The sequence below is a fragment of the Dreissena polymorpha genome, chromosome 5 (assembly GCF_020536995.1).
Source record: "Dreissena polymorpha isolate Duluth1 chromosome 5, UMN_Dpol_1.0, whole genome shotgun sequence".
Lineage (NCBI taxonomy): Eukaryota > Metazoa > Mollusca > Bivalvia > Myida > Dreissenidae > Dreissena > Dreissena polymorpha.
This window is the reverse complement of record NC_068359.1, coordinates 6,279,769-6,302,175: the sequence shown is the minus strand read 5'-3', so window position 1 is coordinate 6,302,175 and position 22,407 is coordinate 6,279,769. Positions and strand designations below refer to the sequence as shown.

Here is a 22,407-nt window from a genome sequence, read left to right as displayed (position 1 = left end):
CGACAGTCAGGGTACGGACACTGTTCAAGCAACAGATGATACGTTTGAATTAGATTGTAGTAGTTTGGATGTTGGTTTTGTTGGTGCAGATATTTAATCGCTGATGATATGAGTGCAGTTTCTCTACATGCAGAAGTTGTTTTACATAAAGATGTTATTGATGAGTTGCTCTTGGAACACCAAGGTAGTATTTCCAAATTCTCTTGAGGCTTGGCCAAGCAATTTTTTTTTCTGAAGAAGACCTGGTTTCAGGAACATTCAATGGGAAAGGTGGTCGCCAAGTGCTGTCGCAAAGCTGGTAACAATTAATCCTCAAGGCTGTTGGATATGCTTTTCAAGGTATCTCAGGCATTTCTGGATAAGCTGCGGCCGCAATAAATAGTGAAAATTAGAAACAGAAGAAATTACAAAAAGAAATTACTATAACTCGAAGAATTGCCCACAAGTTTGATGCTTGAATATTTATGCGTTTTGATGTTTGGATCAAGACCGATTTAGGTAAATATACAAAAAAACTGTCAAAGTCAGGTAATACTTTGTCTAATACAAGTACCTTTCAGAAAGTATTTGTGTGAGACTTGTTTTATTTTAACTTATTTATAAAATGTCAGCCAATGTACATGATGCATATGTATTCATACTGTTTATGTGATCTGTAAAATGTGCAAGTACCATTGTTAACAACAAAGTCTGTATGTTGAGGTTACTCAACATGGTACATGTAAGCAAAAGTATTTCAGTTATAATTTTGTTATGTGGATAGTCTGTGTTTCTTTGTTAACATGGTGTTGTTTGTATTAGAAATAAACATAATATTTCATATATGTTTGTTTTTTATTCTATAAATGATACCAGCTAAGCGATTTTTGTCCAAATGATATAGATGGTACAGTTTCGTTATATATTTTTCATGACTGTTAATGCATATATCATGTTTTATTAAAATTAAGCCCCCTAAATGATTACTATAAAACATAATTTACTTATGTCAAACAACATGCAAATACATAAACAAATACAATATGTTTTATGTTTTAATTCGGATGAAAAATAGATTGACTGGTCACAAGTCAATAGAACCGATGTAAAAGTTGCAATACATACTGTACCAGCTTTTCTGATGTAGAACCCATCTCAAGATAAACTAGTATTCCTCATTCGTATTTAGTTCGTTTGCAAATTTCAAAAGGATTTGTGTTTCACAATAACAATACATGTACAAATACCAGAAAATGTATATAATACAAAATATATTGTTCTGAAAGGCAAGTTTTTGTGCACGGGGAACATTTTGTATGAAAACATGAACAGTGTAATGCTTCGATATTTAATGTTCGGGAATAAACACAGACAGTTGACCAGACAATGTCATGTACATAAGTTAAAAATGGCCTTGCACCAGAGTACATTGGTGAGAATTTTAAGCCAGTGTCTGGCGTGCATAAACGTTTTACTAGGTCCAATATGGTAGCTCAGCCAGAATCTTATCATTTTGCTGAAAATTTTACATTTGTAGATTCTGGTCGTTTTCCAAACCTAGAGTGGGTAGTTTTGGTTCTAAAACATTTACAAATAATTTTATCAGTTTATTGAACAATCTTCCGCAAAACATCAGGGATTTAACTAAACCTTTTCAAGGGTGCCATCAAAAACACTTTTTACAGTCTTTTTAGATTTTTATAGTATAAATTTTAGTATGTATTTTATGTTCTTTTAAAACCTGTAATATATTTTCAAGTCTTATGATCATTATGATGCAAGGATCTCATATTTATTCTCAAATGTTAGGTGTGCTACAAAGTGTGTTTATTAACTACATATGCAGTGTGATTCTTTCCTTAGCAACTTCTGTGATATAATGAGCATGTGATAATATTTGTTCAAACGTAATCAGTAATATACTTGATATATTAAACAGTACATATTTGATACATATACATTATTAATATCTAATACATGACTGTTTCATGGTTACTACCACCTATATCAAGGACCACAATGGAAATAAGTGAAAATCGTGTTTCTCTTGTTTGTGTCATCCTTGGTATTGTGTGCGCATTCCATGGTTTACTATGTATATTGCTGTGGTAATATAGTTTATGTTGTCTGCATTATGTACTAACTATGTTATGTTTATATTTTTACCAAATAAAATCAATCAATCAATCAATCAATCAATCAATCAATCAATCAGAGGAAGGCAATGACGTATACCAGATTTAACTGTTACTCAGGATCTTTTATGTCTAGTATACATGCTGTCCATTACATTTTGGAAAAATATCAACTACAAACAATTATGTTTATAGTGATAACACACAGTTTTATTTTTTCTTTCAATATATATTTAAACAAATATCATTGTGAAATATTCTCTAACAAACGTACAGTAATTTATTAAAGATCGTATCCCGATTGCTTGTTATAATAAAACTGTAACTTGTGATTAAATCTGCAAAAGAGTAATGGTTAAGTTAATGGCTATTTAGTCGAAACCCTCTTTGGTAATTTATGGCTTGGAGTTTTCAGACACCTTTGTTGAAGCAGATGTATTGATAATAGTAATAGGTTTGATAATTAACATGTTTGATTAAAAAGGTAAAATTAATCCAGTTGCACCGAGTTTTAAGACCACCACTGTAACAAAACAGACGAAATAGAGCATTAACTATGTACGCATATTAATAACGGTAAACTGTTACACGTAAATATTCTCAACTATCTAATTGCAATATAAACCACTAAAACGTTTGTATAATGTATTAAACAAATGATAGAATGTTAACATTAAGCGATACACATGTAAATTTCAAATAAATCAGAAGTATAAATGTCTTAAGAGGATAACACATGCCCACGATGGTGTTATGCCATTTGAAATTGGTACCTGGGGCGTACTTTGAAAATTTGTCTTAATTTTATTCACATGTGTGTACCATGTGTCATACTGTGCTTTAAATATGTGCAATGCTCATTTAAAATCCATCAATAAATGACAAAAATATGGACTGGATACGTCAATCAATGCACAATCTCGAAATACAACCTTGAAAGATTAAATTTGATATTGATGGTTGACGGTTGATCAAATTGAGAATACGATACATTTAAAAAAACTGTTTGCAAACCAACCAAGCATATTATTACTAATTTCGAGTAAATCTATTCATTTCATTATATTGTACTATCCACGGCTTATATCTTGCGTAGATATTTATCAAAAGCTTGTAAAGTTACCACATTTAGTCGTAAACTAAGATTTTCGCACGGCCTTTGATGCAGGGTCTGGCGGGACACTCTTACTTTGCTATACAATTGTTAATTTGAAGGCCATCTATTAATAACGAAGATATTACCCGGACAAACGATGTGGACAAACGTACAGACATTAAACAAATATATGCCTCCATTAGCAACATAAAAACAATATTCCGTTTTATAGAAAAAAATCTTTATCAAACAGGAACAAAGAGCCTCTCATAAAGAGCGAAGTATGATGCATACTATACACAATTACCTAATTTATAATCTTTATTAGTTCTGCAGTAGATATGGACTTAAGTCAGAGCTCCAGATAATTTTTTAAGATAAAGCGTATTTCGCTCATGACTTTTTAGCTGATGAGTAAAATACAAAGTCAAAAATTTTGCGGGAGTATTTAAAATACTCCCGCAAAAAACTTTGATTTTGTATTTTATAATTTTTGTATACATGAACATGCAGAAATCGTTTACTTAAAATAAAGAACATATACTCTTGTTTACATTAACATTCATTCTGAAATGGCTGATCAAATTATCCGAATTTGGGCACTGTTGGTCCAACTGATAATTGCACAAAATGCGTTTGCTAATTTTTATGATGACGCTTTTGGGAATTGTCCATGAGTATTTTACGCAAGTACGCATCTTATCTGGACCTCTTGACTTAAGTATTTAACATATAGAAAACGGGATAAACATAAACATTCAGATAAAATAATTCTTGCTTAACATTTATATATTTGATAAAACTTCATGCGTTTATATATATTTCCAAAATGATATAATGTAAATGAGTAAATAAATATAATTTATGATATAATCATTGTCAAATATGTTGCTATATCAATTGCATTGTACATAGTCTGTTCCAAAATAGCTTCATTTAAACTACCGCTAGTTCTTATTTTATGGGAAACACACGTTTTATCTGTGTTTACTTATTATAACATTACATTGTGTTTTATTTTGAAAATATAAAAATATACTTTGAAATGACCATAAAATATAGCTTCTTGCAACACTTAAATTATGTTTGATCAACATTTCCGTCTATAAAACAAAAATGGCATGCTGTAAAACAACTTAATAAAAAGCATTGTTTATATCTAGAAACAACAATGACATTTTTGTCTTAAACAAGTTTGCGAGTAGGGAAAAGCAAAATAAAACAGTTTTTACTGAAAATTAAAGCTGTTAGCCACTTCAAAACTAAGCAAAAATGAAAAAAAAAATTAAAAGACTGAAAGTCACATACAGAAAGTTAACACTATTTATGTTGTTTCTTTATGATTAATTATGAAAATAAACCAAGGTGTATATGTTTTAATGAATAATTAAAACACTGATTTGGTCAGAATTTTGTTGGTCCACCATCATTTAAAACAACATGAGATAAAACCCTATGAATGTGATCAATATATTTGGCACAACCAACTGCTGTCAGGTATCCCCAAAAGTCATAGATTCCATTGACTACTTCCACCTATGTTTTTGGCTTGACATTCCGTTTTAAGAGGTCCATCAAAGTAGCCCACACATTTTCAATTGGGTTTAGGTCCGGACTTGAAGGAGCTCTTGACATGGTTGAAACTCCGTTGTCTTTGAGCCAGTCAGTTGTTTAAAAGCATCATTGTCCTGCACAAAAATAATGTATGTTTGTTAAACTTATGAATATCTTCAAAACCAGATATATTCTAATAGTTATAATATTGTTGAAATATGAATCAAATCTGATCGTTGTTTTAGCAAAATTAAAAAAAAAAAGTGAAGGTCGTTTCATAACAAAGGTCAAATTCTGATTCAATTTAGATATTCTATTGAAGGTTTAGTCCCGAAGGTTGTTGTGTTTAAGTTTGAAGACTATCCATTCATTTATATCGAAGTTATAGCCAATTGGAGCTAAATCGGGGAAAGTAAAATATTTTGACATTGAATGTCAAGGTCATTTATGGGTCCAGGGCACATTAAGTGTGGTTCACTAAAAGGGTTATCATAAGAGATTGTAATGCATAAGTATGAAGACAAACTATACATAAATAAATAAGTTATAGACAAATATCCAGATTCAAATTTTTTAGTCTATTTGTTGACAATGCAAACACATTTGAGGCTATACAGAAATCAGAAAATGACGTAAATAATCCTCATCATTCCATCTAGCTATATTTGAACAAGAGATATATTTGTCAGAAACAAAATGTCCCCTACTTCACCGCTTTGATTAATTTATTTTTGTTTTTTATTATATCCCTTTAAAAAATATAACTTCCCTTGTAAAAATGATCTGTACTTTCCAAATTATTAATATAAATTATCTCCCTTTACAGCTTGCTACTTCCTTGGATTTGTTTTTTTGACCTTGGAGGATGACCTTGACCTTTCACCACTCAAAATGTGCAGCTGCATGAGATACACAAGCATGCACAATACCAAGTTGCTATCTTCAATATTGCAAAAGTTATAGCCGAGGTTAACGGTTTTGGACGGACGGACAGACAGTTCAAATGTTATATGCCACCCTACCGGGAGCATACACACTTAACAATTCTGAGTACTTTCAGAGTTATCACAAGATCCAGTTTTCTCGGACGGACGGAGGGCAATCCTAACGTCCCGTCCGGTCATACCGGTAGGGGACTAATAAAAGTCAATACAACACGCACTCAATGTAACTATTTGTCAGTAATTAAACTTAACACATTATAAGATACTATAACATGTATCTGATTCAAATTGTATGGGTTTTTTACGACGGTACCTTTTTTAATCAGAATAGGTTTTCATACTCAATATAAATTGGAAAAACAGTTTGAATTCACAATGCTTATAGCTATGTCTTTTATTTGTGTTTTACAGCCTAGAGTGTTGAAAAGGTCAATTTGTGCAACCCATGGTGGACAACAAGTCTTTACAATGTATCACAATCTGGCTGCATTTTATGCTTAAATAAGCTCATGTGAAAAATGGAGTATGTGTTCATCGTTCTCTTAAGTTTGAAGTAAATGTGTCCTGATTGTAGGTTATATGCTTGGGAAATACAGAAAACACACTGAAGATTCTCAATTTAACATGTAAAATAGGTCAATTGGCGCAGGCCTTTTCCAGGAGCTTTAATCACTGGGTCAGCCCGGTGTCTTTATTTTTTAAATATGAAATTTGCTCACCAATGAGTGCTACTGTGATGCTTTATCATTTGCGTGTATTTAAAACTATGTAAAGGCATAGCAAAATTTAAAATGCTCCATAGCTGATCAAAGGCCGTTGAATTCGTGTTTATTTATTCAATAATTCACTTTTCTTAATACCGCAAGATTTAATATAATACCTTAAAATTGAACAAATACAAAAGGGTACCCAAGTTACAAGCACATCAAGTATATTTGCCCATGTGCCTTAGCTTGTTTCTGGGAAAAGGCCTGTGATGTAACATCAAAACTTGCATTTTTTATCCGAATCCTCATTAGTTACCTGGTACAGACGGAAGCCGTTTGGGTATCTTCTAGCTGTAAATGGTAATAGACAGTCTTTTAAAATCTGCTGATATGATATGGAATCCATGATACCAGTGAAGACACAGCATCTTGTCAAACCCTGGTAGCAATTCCACCCCACAATTGGAAACATCTTATTCTCCTATAATTTATAAGGATATGTACATTTATTTTTTGCCGTGTTCTTACTAAGTAGTATATGTATGTTGTTTTTGCTGTTGTTTTCTAGTAATAAATAAAATAAAGACAATTGATAATTCAGAAGTTTACAGGAAGGGTCATTTCATTTATATCTTAGGTTGCTTGAATTATTGTTTGCAAAAGTTGATAAAAAATATATAAAGGATATGACAGGAGTTTCCTTACATACTTAATTAGATAAACGAGTTCAAGAATTCTGATAGAAAGAAACAATATAGCTAGCTTACTTTCGAGTTTCCCTGACAAGTTTAATAAAATATAGTATGAAATGACTAGTCACATATCTTTCTTATCACATGCTTAAAAATGAGCAAATTAAACATTTTTTACGCAAACGTGATGATAAATTCCGAAATTTGTTTACAGTTGGCGACATCATTTGACGTTGCAACGTCATTCCAGCAAAATAACAAAATGCGATGAAACGAAAATTAGATAACAAAAACGCTTAAAAAGTATATTAAACATGTAAGATTAAAAAATGTTTGTAATGGTTAAAATCAATGGGAAATGGGGTATAGCATGTGATAAAAGAAGTTACAATTAATGATCACTGAGTGAAATTTATATCAAGCAACTAAACATGATTCAACAAGAAGCTCCAATAAACGTTTATCATTTCTCATAAATATTTCTGCACTGCAGCTTTATTCAATAAATTTCAAGATTTTGTCAGTGGCATGCTTAAGGTTGTGCACATTTTCTTGGCAGGCTTGCTATACCACTGCCTCTTTTGTAAAATTGAAACGTTCCACTTGACGATATTTCGATGGTTGTCTCATCTAAAATAAAGAAACGAATGATTTTAATGACTTATGAGTCATTGAAATGTTAAAACTTCAATACCAATTTACAGTAGTTTAGTCCTGCTTACGTATTATTTCAATTTGATGATTTCCTAAGAAATATGGAATTCTTAAAAACGTGAGAACACCCAACAACTACGAAAAATGGCTTTACACTTAAGATGAAAGGGAACCAATAGACGTGTTGCGCTAATGTTGATAAGACAAACGCAGAACTAAAGTGTTACGATAAGGAAGCGACAGAATGGGAACGGACAGTTATCACTGGCAGTGGAAATATTTGCTTAAAAAAGGATTGCCTTTCCAGATTGCTGTCGGTATAAAGAGTTTATCTTATAAGCCTTACACTGACAGATACTGCATTAGTATTAGATCTAGAATATGTATTGTGTACAGTGTACGGTTCATTACGGTATCAATTATTTCGTCATTCCTTAAGGTTTGCTGGGCCACAGTTGATTTAGATTTTAATGGATGTCAGTAATTTTGATCAATAACCAGTTCGGTAAATTGAGTTAATATAGTGAAGGTTTTGGAGAGTTTGGAAAGTTGATTTTTTCTGTTGGTGTTAATCACAATTTATCGTAGAATGTGATTATTTGACAAGTTATCAAAAATTGAATTTAAATTTGGTGTTATATTTTTCATCATAAATCAAATTTTGCAAATAATGTTGTCAATTAACCGAACTGGAAACTTACCGAACTGAACATAAACCCATTTAGCTAAATTTTAATTGTTTATTATACATAGTCTAAATAATAAGACGTAATCTACCGATTATGTCTAAACAGTAAACGTCGTTTTCCTGTAGCAAATTGATTTCAAATTATATTTCAGTTTTCCTTATTTAATCTTTGCCAACACGCACAATTATCATTAGTTTAACACAAATGACGACGATTACCTCCTAAAAGTGTGAAATTATGTCAGAATATCACTTTTTGTACATTTTGAAAATAGATATTAGCACAACACAAATTTTATTTGTATGCTACTCTCAATTATAGAATTACTTCGAACGAAAATATACTGTTTATGCAGGTTCTTATCTTTTGCTAAAATCAGTTAACAAAAGGGCTACATATTATAATTCTTTCTTCAACGCACACATACTTATGACAAAATTAATATTAATAAATACACATGGCAACATAATAAAATAATCTTTAATCGATAATACCCTGGTATTTTAATTTCGTCTAAATCCAATCCTATGTATAGAGAAACAAGTTATTTATAACCAACCAATGACGTAACACTGCAGCTTTTAAAACACAATGCAATATTGTACAAGCGGTACCGGGATTGTGTTTTCATATCCAGAAAAGCATTACTTGTAAGTTTTTAAACATCTTCTAATGCAATATTAGTAAAATAATGTTTATATTTTTATATTTAATAACTGTTCCATTAAGATTTTGCGCTGTTATATGAAGTTTTAGCCGTTAAAGCTTCGATATGATTTCATGTCAGAACGATGCTTCAGCAAATTGACGTTAAACAATATGAGTTTGATGTATACTATACCATGCATTTAAAGACATAACTAAAGAGGAAAAATGCCACCTTTTCTAATCAATAAAATTTCAAAAACTCACCAGTGAATACTACATCATGAAATCCTTTTTTGTTCTCATTATTTCGATAGCGAACTACTGTCTGACCTGGCTGTTCTTCATACTAATCATTTGGCAATATGCCGATTGTTTACAGGTCTATCAAATTTGCCTCCTAATCATTTTGACTGTCGATTGAGGCATATGCACACCAATAACATAGTTAATCTTTTTTTGCACAACCGAAGCTGACAACTCGTTATGTCTATATAAAAAACCAAAACATTGACATGCTCTCTTTTCACTTTTTCACCTGATTTCGCGGACGACGGTCGACGTTATTCCCATTACACTTTAAAAGAATATTTCGTACACCACGGTAAGTTATAACATAAGAATGATGAAGTCTCAAGTGTTAAGCAATTACAACGGAGTTGCACCCAGCACTCTAAACATTCCAATTGTTGTATCAATATGCTTTGTCCGATGCGGCATCTTGTCGCCGAAAATTTCGCAATGACTGAATTTTCGGAATAGTAGAATACAGTACCCTACCTTGAACGTAAGTATACCTTACACTATTAATTAACAACAACAACACAGACTTATACGTTTACAAAAAATGTGTCTAGCGCGCATTTGAAAAAAACACACACGCGGGTTTTCTTTTTTCGCATTCGTTTACGGCGTGCTGTAAATCTGTAAATAGGACATATCTAAATGTAGTGCAAATAAGCCCCGTCTTTTCATCGGTTGTCATCGCTACGCATGTGCAATAAAATAAGCGAAAACAATCGCAAACAAAGCCTTAAAACGGTTTAAAACGGTTATAAACGAAATCGCTATTAATCGCAACCTTGCGGAACACAATCGCTTACTCTACTGTAAGAGATTGTCAGGCTCGATATATTTCAGTTATATCTTTTTTATAACAAGATAATGGATTTCATGTCTAAAAAAGCCATTGTTGGAATAATTATTCTTTAACAACTTCATCGTTTGAATATATAAATAGCATAATAGATTTTAATAATACATAAGAGGGATATCTTATTTTAGGACGAGGTCCTTGATTTATGGAACGGTACTTTATATAAATAATTAAAGATTAAAGTGACAATTACGTAACATATTATATTGTTATTGAGCGCTGGCATGTTTTGTATATATAGTCTTACCTTGCTTTTCCTCGATTTCATCGAAGTCGCTTCCGCAATGTTCGGAATCCCATACATTTGATTCAAAAGAATCCGCATCAGATTCACGTGCTTAAAAAACACACTAGTGTAACTGCTTGTTTTGGGCACATAGTTCAGTGGGTATAAACTAAAATAAATATATATCGAAAAAAAAATTAACTATTGTAATGCTATTCGTTAACTGTTGACTTAAATTGACCCTTTATTTGCATGAAATTTTACAAATCATTAATGACAACTTACCGGCGTCATCTACAGATTTCATTCTTTCCGGTTTAATGTTGAGTTCTTTAAAATTATCATTAAGAATGGTATTGATGTCATCAGCGGTGCTGGTCATAGCTCCTGTATCCTGTCCTGTATATGACGACTCATCGTCTTCAAATGCCCCTAACGAATACGATCGAGCTGGTATAGGAGGAGCATTTAAGTCATTGTCGTGTTCTGCATCTACCTGGTCTAATAACACGAAAATTAAAAGACAAATGTAATTAATATGTTATACATTATTATTAATGATACTACACTTAACAATATAATATATTATAAATCAGTGAACAGGCATTTTAAGAAATATTTTTACAAGAAATTAAAGATAGCCGTACGCACAGTTATGCCTTTTATTCCATATCGAGCTAGTTTAACTTTGGTAAAATAGTAATCCAAAGAAATACCCAGTTAAAATATTATTCCAATTGCTTTTCTATATGTTATCCATCAGGTTAAGTTTAACACTTCAACAAGCATAATAACTGCAAATAGGTACTTTCCAGAACAAGGGTTGAATTTTTATAACATTTATATAATATACCATTTTTTCTGACACGTGTTCTTTTTTTGTTCCAAATAATAAACCAAACTAAATACAGTATGTGTACATAAACACTTTGTAGTAATAATAAAAAAATAATACCTTCCAAAACGTGTTCTTGCATATCAGCATGACCTATGACGACTTCGGGTGCATCAATAGGTCCTGTTATATCAGCATGTATTTGTCATGTAAAACAGAACTGTACAGCGTATTTGTACATGAAACTTGTTTTGCGTCATTCAATATCTATATTTAAATTCCGAATTTAGTTTAACTTCAGTTAAATGGTAATTCAGTCAAGTTTTTTCAATTCAGTATATGTTAATACTGTATTTATATGTAACTTCTGGCGCAGAAGCGAGTATTTACCTAATTTCTTTGACGTAGGGAAATATTCAGGTTCCAATAACAATGCTATGTGCTCAAATTAAGTTTCCCACAATACGTTTAGAAATATTTGCCACCACTCGTGTGGTTCCAAGTAACATTGGATACGCTGCAATAAATTTCTCATTCCTTCTGCTTTGGACTTGTGAGTTGTATTTTCTATTTTATCTGCGTCTTCTTTCTTGATAACGCTGCAAGCTAGCAGTCCCGTTATGAGAAGCAAAGGGTTTATATCTTTTTCTAAGTACGGTCCAAACAACAAAAGGAGTTGCCTTACTCGTTCTCTTTCCTCAGGAATTTCAACTCTTTCGTTTATCAGGCGAGACTCCGCAAAATCGTAACCTATAAAATAAGATTGCCACTAAAGCTGCCCTCACAAAGATCAACATGATAAAGATAAAACCTTTTACGGATCTTTATTTTTATATTCTAAGTTTGATTTGATTCCATACAAGTCTACCTGATTCTTTCATGGCGTCAACAAATATATTCCATTTTTTCGCCGGAACACGTTTCTTGTACAAAATGTTGAACATCTCAATTGATGCGTCTTGGGATGGCTTTATGTCGTACAGTTCAATTAATCTGGCAGTCTTTCTGGAATGGAACCCAATACAAATTAGCTTTAGTATTGCATTTTGACTTTTTATACAGAAACAATGATACAGAATGAAACGCAATAGCGCTATATTGAGAAATAACAAGAGCTGTCAGAAGACAACACGCTCGACTTTCCGAGTGCTTGACATTATTACATAAGCCATCATGGGGATATTGTTCAGATTCAATATGGTCAAGGTACATTTTAATAAATTCCAACTGGAGGAGGACCATAATTGAAACATATTGATCGCTCATGTTTTAAAGAAGTGGTACATTAAAGACGATTCTGAGTTCAGGTATATTTTCCACAATCTATTGAACATTTGTAAAGACATAAAACAATCTAATAAGATTTTATTTCAAGTTTGATAGCAATAGCTTGGGTGGGATGGTTGGACGGTCTTTCAAAAATAAAATACATGTAATAAAAACAATTATTTATGTTTTACCCATGTTTAAAAAGAACAAAAGATGTCTTTGTCAGAAACACAATGGCCCTTAATGCGCCGCTTTGATTTCTTTTTACCTTTGACCATGAAGGTTGACCTTGACCTTTCACGACTCAAAATGTGCAGCTCCATGAGATACACATGCATGCTAAATATCAAGTTGCTATCATCAATATTGCAAAAGTTATGACCAAGGTTAATGTTTTGAGACACATGCAATGACCGACCGACAGACCGACCGACAGACCGACAGACCGACCGACCAACCGACCGACCGACCGACCGGCCGGTCAGCCGGCCGGCCGGCAGGCAGGAAGGCAGGCAGGCAGACCAAAAACAATATGCCCCCGATCATTCCATCCGGGGGAATAAACATTTGTTTTTGTGTGGGGTGGTGGAGAGGGGGAATAATATGGGGGTGTGGTAATATATTAGATGATATTTCAAAAATAAGAAAAAAAACAAGAGCTGTCTCCAAAGGATGACATATGCCCCCGATAAACGCTTTAATAGAAGATATGAGCATTTTTCGAAACCTAAACACAGATTTCGAAACCTAAACGCGGACCCTAAGTTCAAGGTCAAGGTCAAAGGCGTCAAATGTTGTGTGCGTATAGAAAGGCCTTGTCCATATACACATGCATACCAACCACGAAGGTTACATCTGAAGCGACATAGAAGTTATGGGCATTTTTCGAAACCTAAACGCAAAGTGTGACGGACAGACAGACGGATAGATGAACATAAAACTTAAACAAATTTTCAATTTTCTAAGTATAAAAAGGGGCATAACTCTAAATATAATGCACCTTGACCTACACAATTGTGTTGTTGCCATAAAGAAGTATTCCAAGTTTGACTTATTTATCTTTGATAGTGTTAAAGTTATTTGACTTTATAAAAAAACTTTAACCAACGCCGACGGCGATGCCGACGCCGGGGCGAGTAGTATAGCTCAAATTTTTCTTCGAAAAGTCGTGCTAAAAAGGATTGCAAATTCAGACACGTAAATCACTTAATTAAGACTTGGATATCAAATGCATTAAATATATTATTTATTTGTGAATTTGTGACTACCTTTCATATTTACTATGAGATAATGCAAATGTTTGTTAATTAACTGGAGTATTGTTTTGCATCGTGGACGAAATAAAAGCGAGTATTAAGGATCTCAATAAGATACTTCAAAATAAAAAGGGATTATTGAAACACTAGAATACAAGTTCTGGACACGTGTTACCAGAAAATGTAGTTGTTTAAATTACAAATAAGTTTCGCTTGTAGAGTAGAAAACTCATTGATGTTCACAATTATGCACACTTTATTGACCTATATATTTGTCTGTGAAGATGTTTCCATTCGGCATATAGACGTTTTTTTTCGGCAACACACACGAGTAAACTGTTTGGCATCGACGGAGGATTTCAAAAACGGATACACAATTGTATTGATTGTACCATTTCAGATCAGTTAAAATACTCTTAAATACATTCCCTTTAATATAAGAGTGTTTCCATTCGTTTGTAATTCTTTAAGTAACAAAGTGTTTCCTTTACAAAATGTATTTTTGAACATACGCATTTATGTTCATTTCCTAGCATGAGTCATTTATAATCCTTGATGCGTACGATCCATAGAACTATGCTAGTCAGATTCAAACACCCAGATTTAACGATAACAGTGCCTTATTAAACTACGAAGCTAAACGGGTGCATGGTTAATATGTACCTTATTCAGAATTCACTAAAATGTCTTCATAAAGTTAGTAGCTTTATGTCATGAAATCCGCTCGAATGAAAACTGTTACAAACCTGCATTCAAAAGCCCATGTAGTGCCAGTTTAGTCACTACATCCGACTTCTTAAAGCAGTACTCTATGGCTGGCTGCCACATTCTCACTATAGAATCCAGTGTACCTGAATAGGTCATATATGTGCACTTAGTATTTTCACGGATATGTTAAAAAATGGCTACATAAGACTTAACCAGGTGCAACTTTGTTTATTTATCGACTTAAGAACAATAGCACATGCTTTCATAATTCATACTGATAGTAGTATTCTTGTTTTGTATTTTGTAGGCAATTTGGGGTATGTCCTTTTATCCTAATTACAGCTTGTATGTATACAACATGTTTTCCTTTACTTTTCTTATGATGAAACTATACAACAAAACCCATTATCTGTACAATTTCTATTTGAAGGATCCCGCAACTTTTCATAAAAACGTGCATAAAAAATGCCATTGGACAAAACACAATGAAATATATGCCAACTTTACTATAAAACTGGTCGACGGGATCTTATGCATCACGATTAATTGTGCAGATTGTGATAGGCAAACACTTTTACATGACTGTACGGAAGACGCAAAGAAACTGATTGTATTGCACATCAAAACATGGACGCGATCACTTACATTACACGTGGACACTAAAAACGCAGTTTATATATACCGTTTTTTTTTTTAAGTTTTCGGACAGCCAAGGTTTTAGCCCAAATTATTATTTTGTGTTACTTGGGTGACTTTTTGTCCTTATTGGGACCGTGACCCATAAATGTCGAAAAAGAAAAGTTCTAAAATTATTAGTTTATATTGATTAAAATATCACGACTGGTATTTACCATTACTTGAAAAAAGTTGTTAAGTTTTCATATTTTCAGTATATTCGGTTATAAATTTAACTAGGTACAGGTACCAGGTAACTACCAGTTAACTATAAATAACGCAAGAAGATCATCATCGTCACGTGGTAAACCCAGGAATGTATTGTGCATGCGTAGTGAATTGTATATACTTAATATATAAAATGGTCAATCAACTTGCGTTATTTATAGTGTGTTTATCGCTATGTCACCTATGTATTGTGCATACGTAGTGAATTGTATATACTTAATATATCAAATGGTCAATCTACTTGCGTTATTTATAGTGTGTTTATCGCTATGTCACCTATTTCCGCGATTTACTTTCGATTTCACATCGCGAAATTTTATTACCGAATATACTAATGGTATGAACTTTTTTTCAAGTAATGTAATATACCAGTCTTGATATGTTAATCAATATAAATTAATAATTGTAAAAATACGGTATTTTATAACTTTTATTTTTCGTCATTCGTTGTTTACGCTTTCTTTAATTATTTACTCTAAATTTTGGACAGTTTGTTTTACAAGTTATTTGTTTACCCGAATTCTGCCCTGTTGCGATTTGCTGATGGCTTCTCGATCTTGCAAACGGCCATGTTTTAACAACCGGTCATAAAACTTGGCAGACGAATGTCCTTATGCAATTGAACATTACATTTGGATTTTCGGTTAAATAACTATGTATACCGGTAATAAACAATGGTTTCACCAAAAACTTTAAGGTATTTGATAGTATACAGCGTTTTATTTTACAACAAGAGCTATCATTCGTTGACGATATACACATTGCACTCCTGTTCATAATCATCAATGAAATATTTTAATAGTGTCTCTTAATTTTCTAACATCTTTTTTATGTCGCTAAATTTTTAGAAACCTGTACTATTTGGATCGTTTTGTATCTACATTTTCGGAAACATTATTTTCAGTTGTCCAAAAACTTACAGTAAGAATGGTTATGAAATATTTTCATATAAAAACACGGTGACATGATGTAATATTTTCAAAATATATGGTCCTTCAAACCTTCATCCATATGATCGTATGTGGCCATGGTTAATGTTGCACGACATGCAGTTTCTGTTGACACTTTAAAACGATAAATGTCGCCGCCCTATCACACCAGTGCTGTTTTTTAAATGTTGTGCATGCGATTTCAGAGCTTTGGAGAAAACAAACAAAATTATAACATATTTAAGCGGGCTTGTCTCATATTATTTAGTCACTGACATGAACATTGAATTTTTTTTCAGTCGTTTTCAAATTTGTTATAATAATTTGGATAATACTAACATAATTAAACCGTAAAATGTATTATAATTTTACCTCATACTCTTAATGTAACGATAGTTTTTATGGCCTGGGAAGAAGGTATATAGTAATTGCATCGTCCGTCCTGTCGCGCACAGCGTTATTTGTAAAGTACTTTAGGGTATCAAATGAAACTTCATATATTGAGAGGCAGGTGGGGTGGGGGGGGGGGGCGGGCATGCCGAAATAAGTGCAGATAACAAGACCTACAACTCTTATTCACTTACAGTCGCTACCAGTAACGGCACTTATAAGTTTGTCACCTGCGAACAAGTAATGTTACTAAAAATTTGGCGCAGTTTATAGGAACGAAACAACTAACTTAGATTAGCTGTAGAAAGTTAACAAAGGTTTCCTTATGTATTTTGTAGAGTCTTATCTTGTATTGACAGGAGATGTTCGGAAAACTTTATAATAACGTATGAAGCCTATTGTGATGATAATTAACCACCTTAAACGTTCAACAAACTACTGAACGGATTAACTTTTTTTCAATTTTAGCAATTGGAGTGAACTGTAAACATACTGGAATTATTTGGTCCGAAATAGCAACTTTAAATAGATGTTGTCTCCAGTGCGTTATTATCAGTAAGACCGGTGTGTACATATTAATTTCCGCGTTGAATGTTTTGCCGTAATAATCTTATAAACTGCTGATATTTCATGCAAAATATAAAAAAGAAATTGAGTCGAACTTTTTATTTGTATTAGTTTTCATTTGTTGATGAACAAAACGTTTTAAACAATAGCACACGAGAAGACATTTGACAACTTTTAAACAATTGTAATAACCTACTCAAGCATTCATTTTCTCGAATTTATATCATAAACAATTGCATTTTAATTATATCAGTTATCGAACAAATGCTGTCACAACTCAATTACTGCGGGCTGTCTAGAGTTTACTTTGTCGATTCGACATGTTCTATGGCCTAGTTACTTACGCAATAGCGTCTTATCTGGATGCCACAGATCGATCCCGGTGAATCAATACTTTTCTCGATTTATATCACCAACGTTTTAAAGCTGCTGCGGGCGGTACTGATTGGGAAAATGCCAAGAATGAAACGAGAATGGATCATTTTTGTTTAGGGTAGGCATTAGTTTGTCTTCAAAGTGCGTCTGCCTTCGAAGAGGGTGTCAATGGGTGGGTAATAAAGAATCGTAATTCAAAAGGATTAGCTACATCTGACAATGGTTTACGAATTGTGTTTTTAAACATAATGAAAAACAAAGAACTTTGAAGTATAAACACAATATGAGTCATTATCAGATTATAAAAACACAATTAGCGTTCAACAAGCTTATATTTATAATGTAATTTATCTCAGTGCATATGCTGATGACGACGAAACAGTGATGGGTACGATGCTAAAATGGTGTTGCTCATAATGATAGTTATGATAATGATGATGTTTTTTTTTGTTTAATGATGATGATAATTGGGAAAGGATGAGGAACACTTTATTCGGGGAGGCTCAATTTTAAACCTCTGTCATGTTATGATCGCTACTTGCGGTTCGGAGTCTAGTTGACACCAAAGTGCTAACTTACAGTACAACTGTATTCACACCAAATATGAATTTGTTCTGAGTTTAGTCCGTCTCGCAGATGTGTTTTTTAAGGATCGTTTTATGTGCTATCTGGTTGTATAATAAATAGTATGTGTTTATAATGCTAGACGGACTAGTTGATGGCTAATATGGTATTTCATTTTCAAAAATATATATTTATATAACGTGTATTTAATAATTGTTAAACACATAAGTCTTGCTTTTAATGTACAGCTTTCCCCGTGCGCAGAAAAATTGAATGTTGTAGTAAACTGTTTATGAATTAAATGTTTCCAAGGAAGCACTATATTCATGCGAACTGGATTTTTTTCTTAGGGATTTTATCAATATGTCAAACTTACTATACAAATATCGGCTTTGAAAGAGGGAATTTGCATTAGATAAATAAATGTCTTTGTTTAGAGAAACTACTATATGTCTCTTTAATTTTCTTATAACATTAATAAGAATTAAATCCGATATTTCGCGACATAATAATTTTTGTTATTGCAAATAATTGTATAGTATGTAATTGGTTCGTATAATACACTTGACATGATATATGTTATACGTTCATAAAGTCTTCTTTAACATATGGATTATATGCGTGTTGAACAGAGCACACACATTGTCGACATTTGCGTTTAGACATACTCAAATGTGTTTGGTGTTTGGTTTAAATATTCAATATAAAAATAAATCGTTTAATTTTTAAGTTCATTCAGCGCTTTAATTACCTGATAACTATTTAACGTTTTCAGTAAAGCACATAATTTAAATATTCACATTAACACTTGTGATTAAAATATATTTAAACAAGAGCACCGCATAACGGGTGCCACGCTCGGCTGCGAAAGCTTGTCAGATTTTTTTTTTAGAGGTCACAGTGACCTTGACCTTTGACCTAGTGACTCAAAATGGATGTGGCGTGTAGAACTCATCAAGATGCATCTACATATGAAGTTTCAAAGTTGTAGGTGGAAGCACTTTGATTTTAGAGCCAATGTTAAGGTTTTAGCACGACGCCGGCAGACGGCGGACGGCGGACGAAGAGCAGGCTATGACAATACCTCGGGTTTTCTCCGAAAACAGCCTCGCTAAAAATAGCATCCATACAGCAAAAATGCATGTTAATAATCCTACTTACCGTTGTAATTATTATCTTCTTAGGTCCGGAAACCCCTGAAAGTCATTATACACCTATAGCATATTTTCTGAACACCAACGTACCTGTATATCTACTTCCGTTTTCGTTGATCACGATGTTGCCACAGTGCATGTGTCAATAAAATTCTAAATGCTTTTGCACCAACATGTTTTCACATTGTTCAGTGTTAGTGTATGTCCGCGATTTGTATCCACTTATTAGATATCCAGATTAAAATGTTTTGAATTACTCAACAATATGGATACATGTATCGTTGCACTCAGAGTTAAAAGCCAAAGACATATTAGAGATATACCTTATGCCAGTCTATATAAATGTATGTCATGAGGACTTTACAGAACAAATCTCACCTACGAGTGTATTATTGTGTAGTTTAATCCGGAAGTAAAAAGTCCGTTTTACTCTACATCTTCTCACGTTCTTAGTTAATATGATAGTCCTACTTTTGTTTTCGCTATTCATGATGTAATCCGTAAACACTTGAACATACACTTACCTGTGATTGAACTTTTCTTCTCGTTAATTAAGATAATTAAACACCACAATCAGCAGCGTCTGTTGACTTATAGATAGTCAAAAATGGAGAGATTTAGTAACGAGCCATACTTTGGTAGCAGACCACAGTAGACACACACTCTCTTGGAGCCGCGGACGCCTTCTTGATCTCCACCACGCTCAATTCAGAAAAAAACGAACCTGCAATCATAAAAACACATTCACTTCACACAAGTAGTCTGAAACTTACATTTAAGATAAAAAAAGAGCATATGGAACCTGTACAGGTGATACTAATGACAAAAATGAAAGAATGACAAGGCCCCAAAAAAATGGGTTTCAAAATCAACTTTTTACCATGTACGAAAGTGGCTGGGGACGAATGAAACGTAATGATAGCCTGCTTTTGGAATGATATTTTTACACGCAAAACATAGCACAACCCATCAAACCATGAATAAATACCAGGTATCCAGGTGGTTTTCGCGCAATAATTCACAGCGTGACCCTACTAGCGATTCCAGCTTAAAAAGAACCCAAAATACAATATGCCTACCGCAGTTGCCCTTCCTGAGTAACAAAGAACACAACAACAACAAGAGGTCATGACCCCACAGTTTCGCATTTGAAAATGGTCATATTCTTAGGATTTAATGCAATTTGGGGGTACAATAAGACCTATTACCCTCAAATTTGACATTGAAACCAACCCTTTCCCAATATTTCACTTTTTGACCGGGGCCAATTCGCATATTTCTGCTTCCTACCGTGTACTGCTACCTTTACTTGAAGCAGACTTTTACGTGTTTAACGTCTCATTTGTAAGTGAAAACGCAATCGTGCTGCATCGGCTATCTCCGGATTCATGCAGATTTAAGCAATAAATCGTCTGCTGATCAAGAGAGGTGAAAACGGTGTTTTGTACACGAGTTACGCCGTCTCCACGCAGAGTTGTCATTCCTTGCTCTCACATACAACTCTGCGAAACGAAATGCTCAGCTTGCCATTTTGCCTATAAAATACGTAAAACCGAACAAACGCATTCAATGTATATTTTATTGGATATTTAAGATCGCATGCATTAAATTAAGAAATATGACTTATAAATGTACGAAAAATCGTGCAAAAACTTACGAGTTTGAATGTAATTCTTTGGAACTATTTTATTGCCCATTTACGCAGATGGAATCATTCCACGCACTTCACAAATATAAACAGTTGAACATAATTTTTATTGAGTAACGTTAAGAATTGCTTCGACGTGTGTATGTATGTTGGTTTCTTAACATAAAAAACATATCAATTTTATAATTATGAATTAAGACTGATATAAGATATCATGGTATGAGTTGGTTTTCTTTAATGCAGTGAATGCATTGTAACCGTCGTGCAAGAGATTGTTTAATATACTGCAATCTCAATGATGAACGCTTGGAATGATCATGACATAAATGAGACGCTTTCATAACAATAGTCCGTCCTGAGCCCAACACAGAAGTGAATGTAACGTAACCGTCGTGCAAGAGATTGGAGTTATGCAACTTGCACAAGAAGTGTAGGGGGGATTATTCATGGGCGGTAAGAGCACAACACGTCTGGTTAAGGCAGTGAGTAGGGTAAACACCTGCGATCAAATACTTCTTATATAACCTGGAAGATTGTAAGTTGGTCTATTTTTCCCTTATACGATGTTTCTGTATACGAAACAAAATAGAATTCAATACTCAAATAATCGATAATGTTAAAGCTGTTGAAACAACACTATGCATTCAATCACACAATTAATTCGTGCGATAAAACTCTAAAATACTTATATAGGGACTGTAAAACAGATTTTGGCATGTATTAAAGCTTTGCATTAAATGCTTTATATTGATAAATTTAAACATTTGACCTAAAAATCTCCAGTAAAAAAACAAGAATATAATTTAAAAAAAGTAAAAAAGTAACCCTCAACAGGGCTCGATCCACTGACCCCTGGAGTCCTGGAGTAGTAAAAAGTGTCCCGACTAGACCAATCGATCATCCATGCTCATGCATAGAGCGAATGTATTTTTTACATATATAAGCAATCCTCGTATATTCCCCTAAAAAAAGAACAACAGAACTTTCCAAATTATTCAATCGTTTTGCGTCGCACGACGCTTTATAATTTTCAGGTTTTCAAATCGTCAAAAGATGCATATAATAGATATTTAAGAGTAATTTTGTCAATTTACCAAAACGTGAAATCTGTTAAACGGCCGCTTTAATATCTCCTTCGATCATATGAACTCATGGAATACGCTGTGTTTATAGCGCCAGCATTATAGCAATGTGCTTATTTTCAATCATGTACATCGAATTTCGACCGTCTTAGCAATGTCCATTTTGCATAGAAATGGTATATGTTGAACTCATATTACTGATGTTATAATAATTGAAAATGTAAATAAACTAAGCAAGCGCGCAGGAATG

General features: G+C 33.2%; 1 protein-coding gene across 3 annotated transcripts; it reads right to left on the bottom strand.

Moving 5' to 3' along the window:
* Positions 1-2,297: 2,297 nt before the first annotated feature.
* LOC127881975 (uncharacterized) lies at positions 2,298-20,958 on the bottom strand. 3 transcript variants are annotated; one of them, XR_008050355.1, is made up of 8 exons: positions 20,718-20,958; positions 20,062-20,151; positions 14,584-14,688; positions 12,181-12,317; positions 11,433-12,062; positions 10,763-10,978; positions 6,732-10,588; positions 2,298-4,898 (listed from the first exon to the last, which is right to left on the bottom strand). XR_008050355.1 is itself a non-coding variant. In XM_052430258.1 (7 exons), the coding sequence occupies exons 3-7, from the start codon at positions 11,452-11,454 to the stop codon at positions 4,815-4,817; spliced, it is 447 nt and encodes a 148-aa protein (XP_052286218.1). In that variant the 5' UTR covers positions 11,455-12,062; positions 12,181-12,317; positions 16,450-16,581; the 3' UTR covers positions 2,298-4,814. The 3 variants fall into 3 exon arrangements, 1 of the variants encoding a protein (XP_052286218.1); XR_008050356.1 differs by lacking the exons at positions 20,062-20,151; positions 20,718-20,958 and adding an exon at positions 16,450-16,581; XM_052430258.1 differs by lacking the exons at positions 14,584-14,688; positions 20,062-20,151; positions 20,718-20,958 and adding an exon at positions 16,450-16,581 and having other exon boundaries at positions 6,732-6,766; positions 10,499-10,588.
* Between the last annotated feature and the right edge of the window lie 1,449 nt (positions 20,959-22,407).

Excerpts from the sequence above, each read along its gene's own strand:
- LOC127881975 (XM_052430258.1), bottom strand. The coding sequence starts at position 11,454 with ATGCAAGAACACGTTTTGGAAG. Across the intron at positions 10,589-10,762 it reads GAAATCTGTAGATGACGCCG|CACGTGAATCTGATGCGGAT; the intron begins GTAAGTTGTCAT and ends GTGTTTTTTAAG. Across the intron at positions 4,899-6,731 it reads ACGGCTTCCGTCTGTACCAG|GACAATGATGCTTTTAAACA; the intron begins GTAACTAATGAG and ends ATTTTTGTGCAG.